Source organism: Hyaena hyaena, unplaced genomic scaffold, assembly GCF_003009895.1.
Source record: "Hyaena hyaena isolate Hyena2069 unplaced genomic scaffold, ASM300989v1 scaffold_115, whole genome shotgun sequence".
NCBI classification, from domain to species: domain Eukaryota; kingdom Metazoa; phylum Chordata; class Mammalia; order Carnivora; family Hyaenidae; genus Hyaena; species Hyaena hyaena.
The window spans coordinates 1,307,142-1,324,577 of record NW_024080747.1 but is presented as its reverse complement, the minus strand read 5'-3'; the positions used below and the strand labels follow the sequence as shown (position 1 = coordinate 1,324,577).

General features: G+C 40.0%; 1 protein-coding gene across 2 annotated transcripts in view; it reads right to left on the bottom strand.

Moving 5' to 3' along the window:
* The window catches only part of PRRC1 (proline rich coiled-coil 1), a 37,385-nt gene extending 20,326 nt beyond the window's left edge, over positions 1-17,059 (bottom strand). Inside the window, exons 1-7 of one of the 2 annotated variants that reach the window (XM_039236693.1) lie at positions 16,938-17,059; positions 15,300-15,403; positions 12,076-12,198; positions 11,045-11,428; positions 8,416-8,576; positions 4,948-5,050; positions 1,054-1,217 (exon numbers count right to left, since the gene is read on the bottom strand). In XM_039236693.1, coding sequence (XP_039092624.1) covers positions 1,054-1,217; positions 4,948-5,050; positions 8,416-8,576; positions 11,045-11,428; positions 12,076-12,178 — 915 coding nt within the window. In that variant the 5' untranslated portion in view covers positions 12,179-12,198; positions 15,300-15,403; positions 16,938-17,059. The remainder of the gene's footprint in view (positions 1-1,053; positions 1,218-4,947; positions 5,051-8,415; positions 8,577-11,044; positions 11,429-12,075; positions 12,199-15,299; positions 15,404-16,937) is intronic. The other variant, XM_039236692.1, reaches the window with a different exon arrangement.
* Positions 17,060-17,436: the final 377 nt, after the last annotated feature.

The window sequence follows — 17,436 nt, the reverse complement described above, 5'->3', positions numbered from 1 at the left end:
CGCTCCAGGCTCTAGGCTCTGAGCAGACAGCACAAAACCTGACCTAGGGCTCAAAACCATGAACCGTGAGATCATGACCTGAGCCTAAGTGAGATGCTTAACCAACCAAGTAACCCAGGTGCCCCAGGATTCTTGAAATTTAACCCTCACTGGCTTGAGAAAACCAGATGTAGTTCACTGGGAATTGGACAGTTTTTCCACAGATGTAGGACAAGGTTTTTAACGGTAACTGGCCAGAAGACAATCTGTAATATTCCAGGGGTGGTGTTAGTATGCAGTTGTATGAAATTTCTCTTTAAAATAAGTCACTCTGTCATCTGTCCCTGCTACACACTTGGTCACAAGATCCTCTTCCCTCACCATGGAAAAACTAAGACAGTGTCTTCCTTTTAAAGTTATTACTGATAATGAGATTTAAAAAGTCTCTATACACTGGTGAGACTCTGAAAAACTCTGGTAACATGCAGGTTTTGTAGCTGTAAAGTGCCAGGTAGTCAGGCCTTTAAGACAAAGGAATTAAAAGGATGGAGAAGAGGAAGAATCAAGGCAAGGAAGCTAAGAAAAGCTCCCAGATGAGTGCTAAGTCCTCTCACCAAGGACAGGCAAAAGGGAAATTTGTAGGGTCAATCTAGATAGAACCTGCCTATTGGAAGCCCATTAGTAGTCGGGAAACTTTCAAATATATTGGAGTCCCCAAAACCATGAAGAAAAATGTAAGTGTGAAGTATTATTTATAGTGAAGCAATAAAAAGCTTAGAGGATTCAAGGGGTACTATAATTTCAGTATAAAATTATTTAAATTCAGTGTGACTTACATGCTAGCACTGGGTCAAGATCTCTTTTAGGACTAACTATTCTCTGCGAGTGTTCCTCCCGTCCCGTCATCAAAACCTACCCTTCTGTTAAAGTAAAACTACACACAGTTTTCTACTTAAAAACCAAGATGATCATTATTTCTGAATGTAAAAAGCCATCAGCTCCATAAAGACCAAAGGATTATGAAAAAATTAGTTTCCAGTTTCTATACGCTGATGAAAGTTTTCTATTACTCACTTTCAGGCCAGCTGCATAGCCCACCGGCTGTGGGGCAATATTGGACTGTCCAGCTTCCCCTATCACCACAGCTAAGCCAAAGACCTCCTGGAAGGCGTCTCGGACGGCGGCGACTTTCACTTCTTTATTCGAGGTCACTACGATGTCCAGTTCACCTCCAGATTCTACCACGACCAGAAAAAAAATTTCAGCTCCAAAGTAAAATAATGAAATTCTCGTCATCATTGTCATATGCTAACACTTCATTATAGAATTATTACTAAGTTCACAAAATAATGCAAGACACAGGTTATGAACTTCTTTATATGCTGAAGAAGCTAAGACTGATAAGACCTTGCCCACGGTAACAATAATTTTGCGATGATGTCAGGACACGAACCTAGGGGTGTCACACTCCGACATCCTCTTTCACACCATCTGCTCCACCAGACACACTTCCACCCTCTAATCCAACAGCATCTTATTCAAGTGTTTAGATCCAAACTACCAATTTGTCCTTTTAAAACTGAGCATTTAATGGAATACCTGAGAGTCTCATCTGCAGGCAGAAGATACTGCATGCCTTCTAAATGTTCTGAGCATCTCATCTGCCACAAAAAGAGCGTAACAGTTTTTTTCCTACGAAATACTGCTCCCCCCTAAAACAGCCATTTTGTGGTCAAACACGCTTGGGAATTGCTCTATGCGTTCTGTCTTGGAAATTCACAGTGAACATTAAGATTCTCAGAAAACCAACAGTTAAATATGACTTTAACCCACCACTTTCCACACTTAATCTGTTTATAGACTACTTTTTCAGCATAGTAACAGCTCCTAGAAAGTCTTCCATAGATGTCAATTTGGAAAATAATGTTTTCACAGCTATGAAAAAAGTTTAATTTTCTACTATACTGCTCTATTAATTTCACAAAATTTCATTTTCTGTTAAGTCTACACTTTGGATAAAACACATTGCATTTTTAAGCCTGCAAATCACAATGGCTTTCCTGCTTTCAATTAATAAAGACACACATCTATTATGCGTAAACTTCTGATATCATGAGAATGTTGGAATTCCAAGTCCTTTAACTAAGCGAGCAATCACAGAAATTAAATATGGAGCTTGTGAAATACATGTTACACATTTAGGGTGTGTTACAGAAAATGAAAATGAAGACTGTTACTGACAAGAAGGATTTGTCAGAGTTGTAAAGAAGTTCCGCACTCAACAAGGGCGCCATGAAATGTGCTTTTTATCTAGAAAATAGTTTACATGGTGAGAGTCAACTTTTTTACCCTACATCTTCACCATCAGAAGAAAAAAGCATATGCCATAAATAAATGGGGTATCTAGCTATAAATGATACATCTATTATTGTCCTAATATGTAAGCATATAAGGAAATGGAAGAACCAACACATATAAAACTTGAAATCTAAAAAGGCAAAGAATATGAAATAAAAATTCTAAAACATTTTTAATGTATCATTTCTAAAAACGTTGTACCATTTACACAGAGTGATTTGATAAATATACCTATTTTTTAAAATCTTTACCTAACATTTTGTGACACACTGAGTTCAAAGACCTATTTCTAAGCACAGCATATTTTGGCACCTGGCATTAATGGGGATCACTAGTCCAATAGAAAGATCAAGAAAGCTGTTTATGTTGTAAAATATTTTGCCCCAGAAACAATGTTATGGTGCTCCTTAATAAGCATCTTGTGGAACACCTAAAAATATTTTCAAAATATCTGGGCTTTGTATCATTTTTCTTTTTTCCCCACTGACAGGATGATCCACAGATCCCATCTGTACTAGAATTTCCTAAGTTACTAAAACCTAAAAGCATTGAGTCTCATAGGAGAGAAAAGAGAACAAATATACTTTTCTCTAATTTTTTCTCCATGTGGGACCTATCTCTTGGCCCTGGCTGAGTACTGTTCCATTAAACTTCGCCTCGAGAGGCTTCTCAGTCTCTCTGTGATGAACAGTATCACCTTTATTGATGGATGATAAGTAATGTTAAGAATATAGGAAGCTAAACTGTGTTAAAATCCATTTCTAATACTCTTATGCCTTCTTGATACCTTTGAAATTGTAATGATTTGTACAATATTTCTATAAAAATATCTTAAGTTTTATTTTGAATTTGTTAGATCAGAATGGTCTTGCTTTCACTGCCAGTAAAGAGTCAGCTTGTTCACATCAGTCTTACTGCTTTTTATAGTTAACTGATTAAGACTACATGTTATGATCTTCACTGATAGACAATTTATTTGGTATTTTCCCCTGAAACTCGACCCCTTTCGTTTTCTGCCTTTTTCATGATGCCACATGGACCACTGACCTGAGAAAAAGCCCTGGGTGTGAGTCCTGACTTTATCAGCTTTGTCACCTCAGGGCAGTCAATGAGCTGGTTTCTTCAAAGAAAAACATCTGCCCCCTCACAGGGCTTTTTCTAGAGACTAAGTAACTGTTTTCACAGTCTAACACAGTACCTGTTAAAATAGCAAGAGCTTCAAATATACTAATTCCTTTCTTTCCCTCATTCAAAACAGGAGCTTGAAAAGAATATATATGATGCATTAGTTATGTCACACTTGATTATTATGAATATATAAAATCAGTATCTATGACAGGGTCCAATTTCTAAATCCTTTGGCAGACACAAAGAACAACTCAGCTGATTTAATACTTGATTCAATTTTCTATTCCCACAGAAGCAAAGTGGCTAAGAGTAAAAACAACTTGAACATGGGTTCAATCTAGCTCCACCTAACTGTATATGACCTAGGATAATAATCACTCCAAACTGAGGTTCTGCATCTCCAACGTAAAAAAAAAATACTTAACTTGCAGAGTTCTTATGAGAATTACTGCCGGGCACAGCAAGCATTTAAAAATGATACTCATTACAATTAGGTCTTGTCCTTTGATGCTTACTAGCCAACCACCAACAATATGAAGACTTCTGAAAGCTACTAACTTTTTATTGGTACTAAAAATCTCTGTTCAAGTACCTGATGCATGGCTGTGACTTGTAAGTTGTTATCTTTAACAGAAATACTAATAATTGGTCACTGATCCTGCTAACGATTATGCTTCTTCACATACTGGGATATGTACATGCAAAATTAAGTGGCATGGCATGTATGTCTACATCATCTGTCTGGAGGATTCTTGGTAATAGGAATTCAAAGGTGAGTAAAATAGCTTCCCCAACAGATCTAGTAATCAGACATTATTAGTAAACAGATTAACTTCCTCTAAAAATATTATTCCCAGGGTAAGCATAATCCCATTTAATTAAAATAGATAACTGGAGAATTATCAAAATCAAATATAAACAAAGCATCACATCAAATGTCAATAGTGAATAAAATAAAATTCATACAAAACAAGACCAACCACATTTACAATTAATATACACTAATTACAAGTATACTAATCACGGAGCGCCTGGGTGGCTCAGTCAGTTGAGCGTCCGACTCTGGCTCAGGTCATGTTCTCACGGTTCATGGGTTGGAGCCCCACGTTGGGCTCTGTGCTGACAGCTCAGAGCCTGGAGCCTGTTTCAGATTCTGTGTCTCTCTCTCTGACCCTCCCCTGCTCACGCTGTCTCTCTCTCTCTCACAAATAAAAAAAAAAACATAAAAAACAAACAAACAAACAAGTATACTAATCAGTATACAAGTTCATATGGGTTTTACTCCTCCCAGAGTCCCTTCTGCGGGGTTTTCAAAATTTATTTGTGACAAAGAAAAAGTTAAGAATGTCAACGCTAAGACTTATGATCAAGAACGTAAGATGATTTCCACTGATTACAAGACTCTGGAATGACAGTGAGTGGCTGACAAAAGCACATACTTTAAAACCATACAGCAAATGCAGCTCTATCTTAAGTACATACTGATATATGGAGCCATGCCAGGGTCCAACGTTGTAATCATGCTTTCTACCGAATGCTTTGTTTTGTCAAGCACAGATTTCACCATGGGATTTCCCGCCACACCCTGCACAAGACAAATTAATATATAAAGGCCCATTCTAAGTAAAGAACACCTGACGGTGGAAGAAAACTTTTGAAGTTTCTGATACACGGAAGACCTGTAATTTTGTAAAATGTAAGAAAAACATGGTTACGGCAATGTCAAAATGCTATTAAGATTTCAAAATGCTTACTCTCAATTTCTCCTTTCATCACAGACCCACGGCAGTCGACAGACCCCAGTGGCCTGTATATCCACACAGGATATGTGGAGGTATTCCTTTCATGGATGTATAGATTCATATGTATTCAATTTCCACATATATACACATTCATTTCTCTGCATGTACATATTCTTATTGTACTGCATTTCTACTTATTTATATGAAAGACTATGCAAAACTAATCCATCAATAAAAACTGTAATGAGATGTCTCCATGGATTCATACTTGGTTCCCTAACCAAAAAATAAAAATGGTAATACCTCTCATCCTTATTCCCTCATTAACATGCATTATTCTGCTATGTTCTACTGGTTTGCTATGTTTCTTCTTTATTCCAACTTCTATTTGTTATGTTCATTCCCAAATTCTCTCTTTTAATCCACACCCATTCCTCTGAATTCTTAAAACCACCTATTCAGCAGAAGGAACCAGGTCTGAGTGCTCCCTTCTTGTGCCATACTTCTCCCAGGGTAAGCTAAGGAGCAGGGTCTCCTGAGATGGCATGTGACTAGCAGGCCACCATTCCACCTTTTCCAAGCTACCACTGAACTAAGGGGATTCAGAAAAAGCTGAGTTCTTAACGGTGATATTTAAAACTGTCAACCAATATTAGGCAGAGTATTAGAAGAACTCCTTACAAGACTTGTAGAGTTGAATGAGTGTTACAACTAGTGACAGACACACTGACAGAAGCTCATAACAGTGGAAAGTAGTAGTGATCCCTCTATAAGGAAAACCTTTAAAAAGTACAGAAGGGTTAAAAAAAAAAAAAAAAAAAAAAGGAAGGTAAGAAAAATGCCATCTCTGTGTAACATAAAGCTCAAACATTGTAACTAAGTTAGCTACTTAGCAATTAAAAAATAAGTTTAACATATGATTAAATTTCAGCCAAACTCTCAGCAGAATACTGGGAGAAACTTTGTCACAGTGATTCCAAAATTCATTAAGAAAAATAAATGCAGAAGACTAGTAAAGAAAACTTTTTAAGAAAAATCTGCAAACTTAAAAATTAAATACTGATATATCATTACAAAAGCAGGCATTTGGCACTGACCTTTCTATCTTACTCATCCCCACCTGAGCACAGAGTAGACTTTCAGTACATATAATAAACAGAGTTAACAGTAATCACATTCGTGAGGTACTTACTATTGCAGTGCCGGGCCAAAGAGTGGAACAGAACAGAGTTCAGATAATGACATTAACACACAATTTCATAATTAACATAAAGATGAGATATCAAAACCCTGGGATATGATATTGCCAGAGTCAAGTAAGTGGCTGGAAGAAAATTAAGTCTGACTTCTACTTCATGTAATAAAGTATCAGCAACAATAAACTGGTAGGTATTAAAAAATGAAACCATAAAAGAATTAGAAAAAATCACAGAAAATCATTCATGATATAGTGTGGTAGGAAAAGGTCATTGTTAACATAAAATAACGAAAAAAACCCAAAACTGATATGAAGAACTTCTGAAAATTTAGATGTTGTGTAAAAAAGGTGTAATACAATTCAAATGTATAATAAAAAGAGAGAAAACTGCAACATATGATGCAGATAATAAAATATTCTTACTGCACTAGGGGCTCTTATGAATTTTTGTTCAGAGAGGAAAAATCATCCCAATTCAAAAATGGGCAAAGAACAAGACTAGAGACCTAAGGAAAAAAAACATGAATGGAAACAAAAAAATCAGGTGAAAAAATGTTCAAATTTGATACCAAAGAAACGCAAATTAAAACAAGATATGTTTTGGGGCGCCTGGGTGGCTCAGTTGGTTAAGCATCCAACTTCAGTTCAGGTCATGATCTCACGGTTTGTGGGTCCAAGCCCCACATCGGGCTCTGTTCTGACAGCTAGCGCAGAGCCTGGAGTCTGTCTTCGGATTCTCTGTCCCTCTCTCTCTGACTCTCCCCTGTTCACACTGTCTCTCTCTCTCAAAAATAAATAAAACATTAAAAAAATTAAAAAAAAAAAGATATGTTTTTTGTTTGTCAAATCAAAAAAAGTTATATTTCAAATCCATAATCAGGGCTGACAAATGAAAAATGCTGGGATAGTCAGACATTCACTCTGTTCACTCTGACATTCATCAGAACTCAACCTCGACAAAACAGAGATGAGCATAAAGATTTGCCTACAAGAGTGCTCATCAGAGTTGCACTGGTAAGAATTACAATTAGAGACGGCTAAAATACATTAGCAAAATATGGGAAATAAATGCCATGGCATGAAGGGCAAAGCAGCCATAAAGAAAACTTCTGAAGAATATTTATGGCTGCGAAGATGTTCCTGCTATATGCTGAATAAAGACAAACAAGACATACTTCGTGAAATAAGTCAGGCAGAGAAGGACAAATATCATATGTTTGCACGTATAGGAGGATTAGGATGAATGTAACTGAGGAACAAGGGGGAGAAGAAGGGGGGAAATGGTGGGGGAAAGGGAGAGAGGCAAACCATGAGAGACTCTTGAATGCTGACAAAAACTGAGGACTGATGGATGTGGGGGGGGGGAGGGAGGGGCATGGAGGAGGGCACTTGTGGGGATGAGCACTGGGTGTTATGTGGAAACTAATTTGACAATAAACTATTTGAAAGAAAAAAAAGGAGAAAAAAAAGAAAAAAATAAGTGCTTTGAAAAGTAAAAACCTAAAATAGAGACATTCTGAATGCCAAAATGCTAATTTTCAAAACATATTAGAATCCCAGAACTGTTATTAGGCTTCGTATACGTTGTGTTCACTTTGTTATTACTACCTTATGTGGTCTGGTATGAGGACATTCCTTATTTAACGTGTTCAAAAATAAGGGTCTTAAAAGAAAAAAGAAAGAAAAAAAAAAACTTTGGGTCTTGAGAATTTTTTTGTTTGCAAGATTCTCCTATAATAAAAAAAAAAGTGAAAAAAAAAAGACAAAACACAAAACAGTGTCCACATGTCACTACCCCCATTTTGACTTTTATTTTGAAAAAGATATATATACACATATAAACACACAAAAAAGATTGAGAGCAACTGAAAAAAAAACCTGGTTATAAGACTAAAACGAATTTTTACTTTTTCCTTATACCATTTTGTACTTTCAAAATTATTCCAATGAACATCTAAGAATTTTATAACTAAAAAGTTCAGCATAGTTTTTTAACTACATACCCCTTACCTTAATAAAACCCCAGATTCCACCAGCAGACGCTTCATCCTGACCCCTAACAACTCTGGGATCCTCTTGTTCCTCCGGAAAAGTAATGGCTGACGTGGTTCCAGGCCCCTGTGCCACAGATGTCAAACTGGCTTGCTGAGTAATGGGAGTCGGCAAAATACCTGGTAATCGGCAAACATTTCTAATATGTGTAATTTATTTCATTAACTATTTCCTATAAAAAAGATATATGAGATGAGTAGCTCAAAACAGCTTCAATAACGTAAATATATATTCAGGCATTTGTTAAAATTTTTTTTAATGTCTGTTTATTTTTGAGAGAGCGAGCGAGCGCACATGAGCCGGGGAGGGCCATAGAGGGAAGGGGGACGGAGGATCGGAAGCAGGTTTTGCTGTCAGCATGGAGCCAGATACGGGGCTAGAACTCACAAACCGTGAGACCATGACGTGAGCTGAAGTCCTACGCTTAACCAACTGAGCCACCAAGGCACCCCTATACTCAGGCATTTCAAGACTGAGTTATGTACTCCAAGAATCACCTAAATCTTTATAAAATACATATGAAACAAGATTTCAAAGAACAAATCTCTTTCCCTTTTTGTAGGTTTTTTTATGAAGTGTCCTAAAAACGGACCAAATACATATCAAAAAGTACTTCCTAATGGCCCTATTTAATACTTGGATGTGGGGAGGTGTAATTCTAATCCCTTTAATGCATAAAACTAATTGATGTGAGCACCCAAGCCCATCATATGAAAGAGTGTAACAATGAGTACATATTCCACGTGCCCTACTTTAACTCAGAACAGAAAATTCACATGTTCATAGACCTAGATATAATACTTAAACTGTGCGAAAAGTTCTGTTTGTAAACATAGATAAGCAAAACATTTGGGTAATAAAAATCACAACAAAGCTGCTTTTTCTAAAAGGAGAAGGAACAGGCAGAAGATGACAAGGATGCAGTTTTGATCCTGGTTTTCAATAACCATTCGGGAAAGACAAAAAAGTAGTTGTAACCAACTTACACAAGGAAGATGGCCGAACTCCACAAACTTAAGGCATATATATGTGAGCTTTTATTTGTCTTTAAATGTTTACCTGGCAAATAAAACTATTCCCTGAACCATTCTGTCCATATAACCTTTCAAGTAAAGCTTTAAAAAACTCTCAAGTTTCACCCTGGTGTTTCTAAGAAAACCTGCACTGCATTTACTAAACATCTACATTTTACAACATATAAAGTTAATCATTTACTAAATTAACAACAGCTGTATTTCAATAGTTTAAATGTCAAAACATGAGAATGGAACACTCCAGAGTCTAAAGGAAGGAGCTAAAAATAATGCAGTGAGAAACAACAAAGTTAAAAAAAAAAAAAAAAAAAACACGTAATACAGAGACACGGAAACACTCAAACAGTGCTGAGGAGAAAGTGAAACAGTACCAAGAAAACAGTCCAGCATTCTCTCAAAGCCAGCAATTCCGAGCCTCGGTGTACACCCAAGAGACCTGAAAACATGTCCTCAAGAAAACTTGTACACCAATGTTCATAAAAGCAGTATGCATAATATCAAAATGTCAAAACATGAGAATGGAACACTCCAGAGTCTAAAGAAAAGAGAAAAAAATAATACAGAGAAAAAAAAAAAAGTTAAAAAAAAAAAAAAAAAACACGTAATACAGAGACACGGAAACACTCAAACAGTGCTGAGGAGAAAGTGAAACAGTACCAAGAAAACAGTCCAGCATTCTCTCAAAGCCAGCAATTCCGAGCCTCGGTGTACACCCAAGAGACCTGAAAACATGTCCTCAAGAAAACTTGTACACCAATGTTCATAAAAGCAGTATGCATAATATCAAAACGTGGAAACAAGATAAAGCTCATCAACTGATGAAATAATCAAAATGTGGAAGAAATAGCCATACGATGGAGGATTACTCAGCCATGACAAATAAGAGAGTACAGATACATGCTACAATGTGGGTGAACCTGAAAAATATGCTAAGTGAAGGAATCCTGTCGCAAAAGCCACACACTGCATGATTCCATTTATCTGAAACGTGCAAAATAGGCAAATTCATAGAGACAAAAGCAGATGAATGGTTTTTCGGTCTGTGAAAAGTGGGAGCAAGTCAGGAGTGACTGTTAATAGCAATAGGGCTTCTTTTGGGGGGTGATTAAAAAGCTCCAAACTGATGATGGCAATGGTTACATGACTCTGTACATACTGTGACAACTACTGGATTCTATATTTTATGGGTTTGTTTGTTTTTTTTTCTGAGAGATAGAGAGGAAGAGAGAGAGAGAGAGAGAGACTGCATGAATAGGGGAAGGTCAGAGAGAGAGGGAGACATGGAATCTGAAACAGGCTCCAGGCTCTGAGCTGTCCGCACAGAGCCCCACGCGGGGCCCGAACCCACGAACCATGAGATCATGACTTGAGCCGAAGTCAGACGCTTAACCGATTGAGCCACCCAGACACCCCTGAATTATATATTTTAAAGAGGTGAATTGTATTGTACGTAAGTTATTTCTCAATAGAGCAGTTATTTAAAAAAAATAAATAACATTACTCAAACATTACCTACAGCCATTTAATTCCAAGTATCAGTAAGAGAGAGTTACCTGTTACAGGAGGTGCAGAGAACGACGGCATCAGGGGTGTCTGGGGAGCTCTTCCCGCATGTCCCCTTGTAATGTCGTAAGTCGCTCCAACAGAAAATCCCGATGTGGGAGGACCGGAAGAGGGTGCGGACAAAAGAGTGTTTGGGGCAGAAGATGGAGGGGGGAAGTGAGACAGAGGAGGGTTAGTGAAGGCGGCAGCAGGTGCTGGAGCCCCCGGAGGCGGTACAGAAGCAGCAAGGGCTGCGACGGGAGGGACAGGTGAAGGCGGCACCAAGGGCGCAGAGGGCCTCACAGGAGCCAGGGGTGGCTGAGGGGTGGAGTACACATGCTGCGCCAAGGGCTGAATGGAGGACACGTTTGGAGAAGAAAAAGAACTAGTTGCAGCTAAAAAAAAAAAAAAAAAATAGGTGGGAAGGAAAATAAAACACAAAACTGCAAATGCTTTTTGCAAAGTATCTTGTCACATCTGTCTTGCAAAATTTTAAAAATTATCAATCCGTAACTGAGTAATTAATTTAAAATGTGTAATCTGAAATACACAAGTATAACTGACTGCAAATGACTTTCAATTCCCCTAAGCAAAAGCAGCAGCTGTATAGAATTAAGTTACAGCCCCATTCATAAGTAGATCCTTGTGTTTTCATTCATTTTGGAAACATTCTTAATAAAATAGAGCTATTTTTCACCCCTGCTGACTTCAGCATAAAAACCTACATACTGGCTCAAATATTTTGGTAAGTTAATCATCAAACTCTCAGAACATGAGTCAAAACTAATGCGTGTGTTTTAGGATATTTTTGTCATAGGACGATGATTTATAGTCAGTATAAACATTAAGAACAAAACTTGACCCAAAGCAGAACATAACAAGTTTTCTACCTTGAGGCTTAAATAAGAAAGGATGCTTCCTTTCGTCCTAGCAAAGATGACGGGACTTGTAAAATATGTAGTCATCTTCTACCTGACTCTGAGAAAAGTGAAGCGTCTCCACCGCCCTCCAGACACACCAGACACCAGAAAGCTCCACGTACCTGAAGGAAGGGGCGTGGAAGACACAGTGGCCGCGGCGGGTCCCGCAGGATGTGGCGGAGGGGTCCCCGGCGGGGTGGTCTCTATTCCACTCTCTTCCATCATTTTTCTTCAGTTACAGTTTACTGCAAAGGTATAAAAATGTAATAAATACTGCACAGTAATCATGTGTATTTCTAGAGAATGATTATAGAAAATAATCAAGAGACAGAGATCTGTCTTTGCTATTTATAATGCCATTTACTTCTACATAAAGGATCTGTCCAAATTCCTAGGAAAATAGTCTGTGACTATGTTTAATATGCACATATGAGATATTCCATACACATATTTGGTAATTAGGAAATAATTTGAAGTTAACTAATTATCCATAAACTTCAAATAGTAAATTACCAATATAATTTTCTCACATGAATGTATATAAGATTGATATCTAGATTCCAGTTACTGTTACATTTAAAGTAAAAATGAATCATTAGTCATTAAGTATTACTAAGTATTTTGAAGAGGGAGGGGAGAGAAACTTAAGCAGGCTCCACACCTAGCGTGGAGCCCGACACAGGGCTCGCTCTCACAGCCCTGAGATCATGACCTGAGCCGAAATCGAGAGTCAGACACTTAATGACTGAGCCACTCAGGTGCCCCTATTATTAAGTATTATTAATATTACTTCTCTCCCCATAAAGTATTATATGTGGGCTATTTCTGTTAACATGAAAATAAACTCGAAATGTGCTCCATTCCCAGTATCTCTAGTTCACATTTTAAACCACAGTAACTGCTAAGTGATATGTCTCATGTACTGGAAACACTAACTTCAGCAAAAGTGTTATATGGTCCTAAGATAATAATGAACTACAAAATATGGGAAAATTTCCTCAAAAATGAAAAATTTTCAAGCCTGTCTCAAATATAAAATCAAAACTTCCAAATAAAACTTCGGAATTTGCTTTTGATGTTTTTACTTATTTAACAAATATTTAAAGTCAACAGTGCCAAGCACTGTACCGGGACCTGTGTGCATACAATATATGCAGAAACAAACAGGATACGTACAGTCCAGTGTGAGACAACTCAATAATACCACCCATGGGCAATGAACTGAATTATGTGCTCGGTGGGTAAGAACACAGCCTTGAGAGGAATACAATTTTGAGTTGAAATGGAGGAAAGGAAATCACATATAAGCAGAGATCTGAAAGATGTATAGAATTAAGCAAGGGAAAAGAATTAAGTAGAGAAGGTCCCAGACAAAGTAAAAATACCAGGAGGAGGTAAACAAGCCCTGGGGGTGGGGAGGGGAGAGGGGACAGGACACATTCAAGAAAACCCATGTGCACCAAACAGAAAAGAAGAATTAAGACTGGAGACACAGGCAAGAGCCCACACCATGGTTAACTTTACACCAGGTCAAGGAGTTGGGTTTTTCAAAAAGAGAAAAGCACCATACAGCACTCAAGCTGGAGATGAAATATTTGTCTTCTGTCTTAACTTTTTAAAAGAAATTTTAGAGGTGCCTGGGTAGCTCCATAGGTTAAGCGTCCAACTTTGGCTCAGGTCATGATCACACAGTTCGTGGGTTCGAGCCCCTCATCAGGCTCTGTGGTCACAGCTCAGAGCCTGGATCTTCTTTGGATTCTGTGTCTCCCTCACTCTCTGCCCCTCTCCCACTCATGCTCTGTTTCTCTCTCTGCCTCTCTTTCAAAACTAAATAAGCCTTAAAAAAATTTTTTTAAGAAATTTTAGATTCACAGAAAGATGCAAAATAGACCAGAGAACCCGGGGAACCCAGGAAATTAACACTGGTGCAATACGAGTAACTACAGATTTCATTTGGATTTTCATCTGTTTTCACATGGGTGTATGTCTGTGTGTATGTAATTCTATGAAATTTCATCATCTGCAAAGACTCATGTAACCAACACCACAATCAGGTTACAGAACTGTTCTATTACCCTGAAGAAACTCCCTCACAGTGCTCCCTTGCACATCCTTCTACTAACCATAAGCCGTGGCAACTGACTATTTATTCACTATCATTTTCTCATTTCATGAAATGTTACCTAAATAGAATCATACAGCATGTAATATTTTGAGATCAGCTTTTTCTTTCACTCAGCACAATGGTCTTGAGATCCATCCAAGCTGTTGGATCTATCACTGGTTGGGTATTTTTAACTGCTGAATAGTATTCCATCTCATAGATGTGCCACAGTTAGCTACTGGTCTGCTGAAAGCTAATCTAAGGCTAATTCCAGCTTTTGCCAATTCACATTTGTGTTCCAAACATGAGAACATTCCTTTGACCACAGTACGCAGATGGAGACACAGGGCAGTCAGAGTAAAGGCAGAAAGACTATTAAGAAGGATAGAATTCATATAACACTCTAGACAAGCGGCTCTCAAGTACAGGAGAAGAGGACAGGAGGTAGACTCAAGGACTGGACATGGATGTAGTGACAGGAAGAGGCACGATTTGCACAACTGCACAGATGTCTACACCGTTCATGAAGACAGGAATGCAGGAAAAGGTCAAGGTGTTTGAGGTCTTCTTTTTGGGGAAGGGGGCATTACACACTGTTTAATATTGGACATGTTGAGTTTAAGCTCCTTGAAACACCCAAGTAGAGATATCTGACTTGGTCTGCAGTTTCAGAGTAAGTGTGGGTGTGGATTTCTTCAGTTTACTGATAGCCTCTAAAGTCATATTTACTGGGATGAGGTTACCTAAAAGGAGAATACCAAATGAAAAGAGAAGATAACTCAATCAATCCTTGAAAAATAGTCTGGCAGAAAGATGAGCTTAATGAGAAGTGGGAGATGAACTAAAAGAAGAAAACCAGGAGACTGTGGTGGCCAAATGCCAAAGAAGAGTTTCACAGCGGGAAGAGGCAGTGGTATCAAATGCTGTGGAAATGCCAAACAACGATATTTGAAAAATTCCATGTATTTCTGAAACTAAGATATGAGTGCAGTGAGAGCTGTTTCCATGGAAAGAGTGGGGCTAGAAGGCAGTTTCAACCAGTCTAAGGAGTAGAAGGTGAGGCAGAAACACAAAACACTTTCAAAAAGTTTGGTTATGAATGTAGAAGAAACATCTATGTCATCAAGAAAGAACAGGGATCAGGGAGGTAAAATCCTTTCATTCAGTACCTATACACCCAAGGGCAATAACCTTGAACACAAATGTCCTTGTGGGGACTTTATTGCTCCCTGTGAAGGCTACCTCTTTTCATCGCCCCATTTTCTATTGGTAATTCAGTTTCCTCCTACAGGTGCTGCTAAATCCTTCCATTGGCTGGTGGAAGTCAAGTTTAAGATAATCTTGATCTGTAAAATTAACGGATGTGTTAGCAAAATAAGCTATGCAGTGAAAACAACCTATAACCCAAAATAAAGCGTCAATTTTTTTCAGTCTTTATTAGATACTCTATTTAAGAAACAGCTTAATGATGATGTTGGATAAATGCTGTGTGCATAAACATTAAACCTTCTATAAAGAAAAGCTATTGCAGTCACAGTGAAATGTCAAATGATAAAGGTTTTAGTGCAGAAGTCTCAGCATAAAAAGTATTCTTAATGTATGAACATTTAAGAAATTGATAAAAAATGGCTTAGAAAATTGAGCCCTCAGTCTTTGGCCAGACCCTCCTCTTCCAATTTGCTTCCTATAGGATTTTTCTGTTAAAAAAGGGAATGCCTACTTATTAGGATACAATAAAAGAAATGGAGGGGCGCCAGGGTGGCTCAGTCCGTTAAGCGTCCGACTGCAGCTTACTTAGGTCATGATCTCACGGTTCGTGGGTTCGAGCCCCGGGTCGGGGTCTGTGCTGACAGCTCAGAGCCTGGAACTTGTCTTCGGATTCTGTGTCTCCCTCTCTCTCTGACCCTCCCCTGCTCACGCTGTCTGTCTGTCTCTCTCTCTCAGAAATAAACAAAAACAAAAAGAAATGGACTAATGCAGCTTTGATGAATGCAAAAGGATTAAAAACAATTATTATTCATATTCTACTAGTGCAAAACACGGTCTCCACTAACAGACAAAACAGTGCCAAAGCAGGATGTGAGTTTTGTCTTTGCATTCTCAGTTCTGATGCCAAAATAAACTTCTATGAACGTTAAATGAATGAAATAATGGCTGCAAAGGGGGAAAGCCTGGACTGTCAAAATGTGTCACTTTCGCGGGAAAGTACCCGTTGCCTCTCAAAGTACCTACTTTGAATGACAGAAATGGATATATAATTCTGCCAATCTGGGATAGGAGCTTTCCTTTCCTGCTAACTTGCCTGAAGCCGGCCCCGGGAAGGGAAGGAACAAAGAGACAGCAGAATGCAACTGCACACCGTCTCGAGAGCGGCTCGCCCCGGCTGGGGGAACCTAGGAAAAACCAGCTACTTCCCAAGGCCGTGCCCAGTGTGTGCACCCAAGAGCTGGGAGAAGGCCGGGACGGCCGAAATCCTGTTCCTGGAGGCGGCGGTCTCCCCGCAGGCTCTGCCACGTCTCCAGGCTGGGCTGGGCCGGGCTAAGGTCAGCGGGCGCCTGCCGCCGGTCCCGCGCGACAGCCAGCGCTCTGAAAGGCGGAGCCAAACGGTCCGGGGCGCCAGTCTGGGTCCGCGCTCTGGAGCAAAGGGCCAGAACCGGACCCACAACACGCACCCAACAGGGCTGAGCGCGGGGGAGACTGCCAGCCTGGCCAAGCACGCTCGCACAGCCCACGCCCGGACTCGACGACACCGAGGCTCCGACGCGACCCAAACCATCCCTGGGCGCCGGCCCGCCCACCTGGCAGGGGCTGCGCCCGTTGGCGCTCGCATCTCACCCCGCCGCCCGCAAACACCCGCGTCACTGCCAAGCTGACGCTCACCTGGGGGCCCGAAGGAGCGTCTGCGTGGCAGGTGAAACGCGCGGGGACGTGAAGCTCCGAGAGCTAAGAGCAAGGCTCGGAGATAACCACGAAGACGCCGGGCAGAAGCTCAACGCCGCGCGACCCCGCCTCCAAGATGGCCACCGGAGGCGCACGCCCCGGCGTCTGCCACGTCGACCGCGCGTCGCCCCGCCCCTCGCGTCGCCCCGCCCCCCGAGAGCCTGCTCTCTCCTCTCCCCGCCCCGCCCGCTGGGAGCCCGGTCGCTCTTGGCCGGGCCCCGCCCCCCTCCGAGCCCAAGGACTCACGTCAAACCCGTCTGAGCACCTCCGACCTGAGGTGCTGCTGCCGCCCGAGACCGGCTCTAGTCCCCTCCAGAAACATTCTTTCTGTAGCTCGCTCATGCTTTCCACTCCACCACCTCACACGCGACAACGGCACCTGATTTACCAGGTGTAGCTCCCTTTATCCTGTGCCGTGGCTCCCCACGGGATGGAGAAG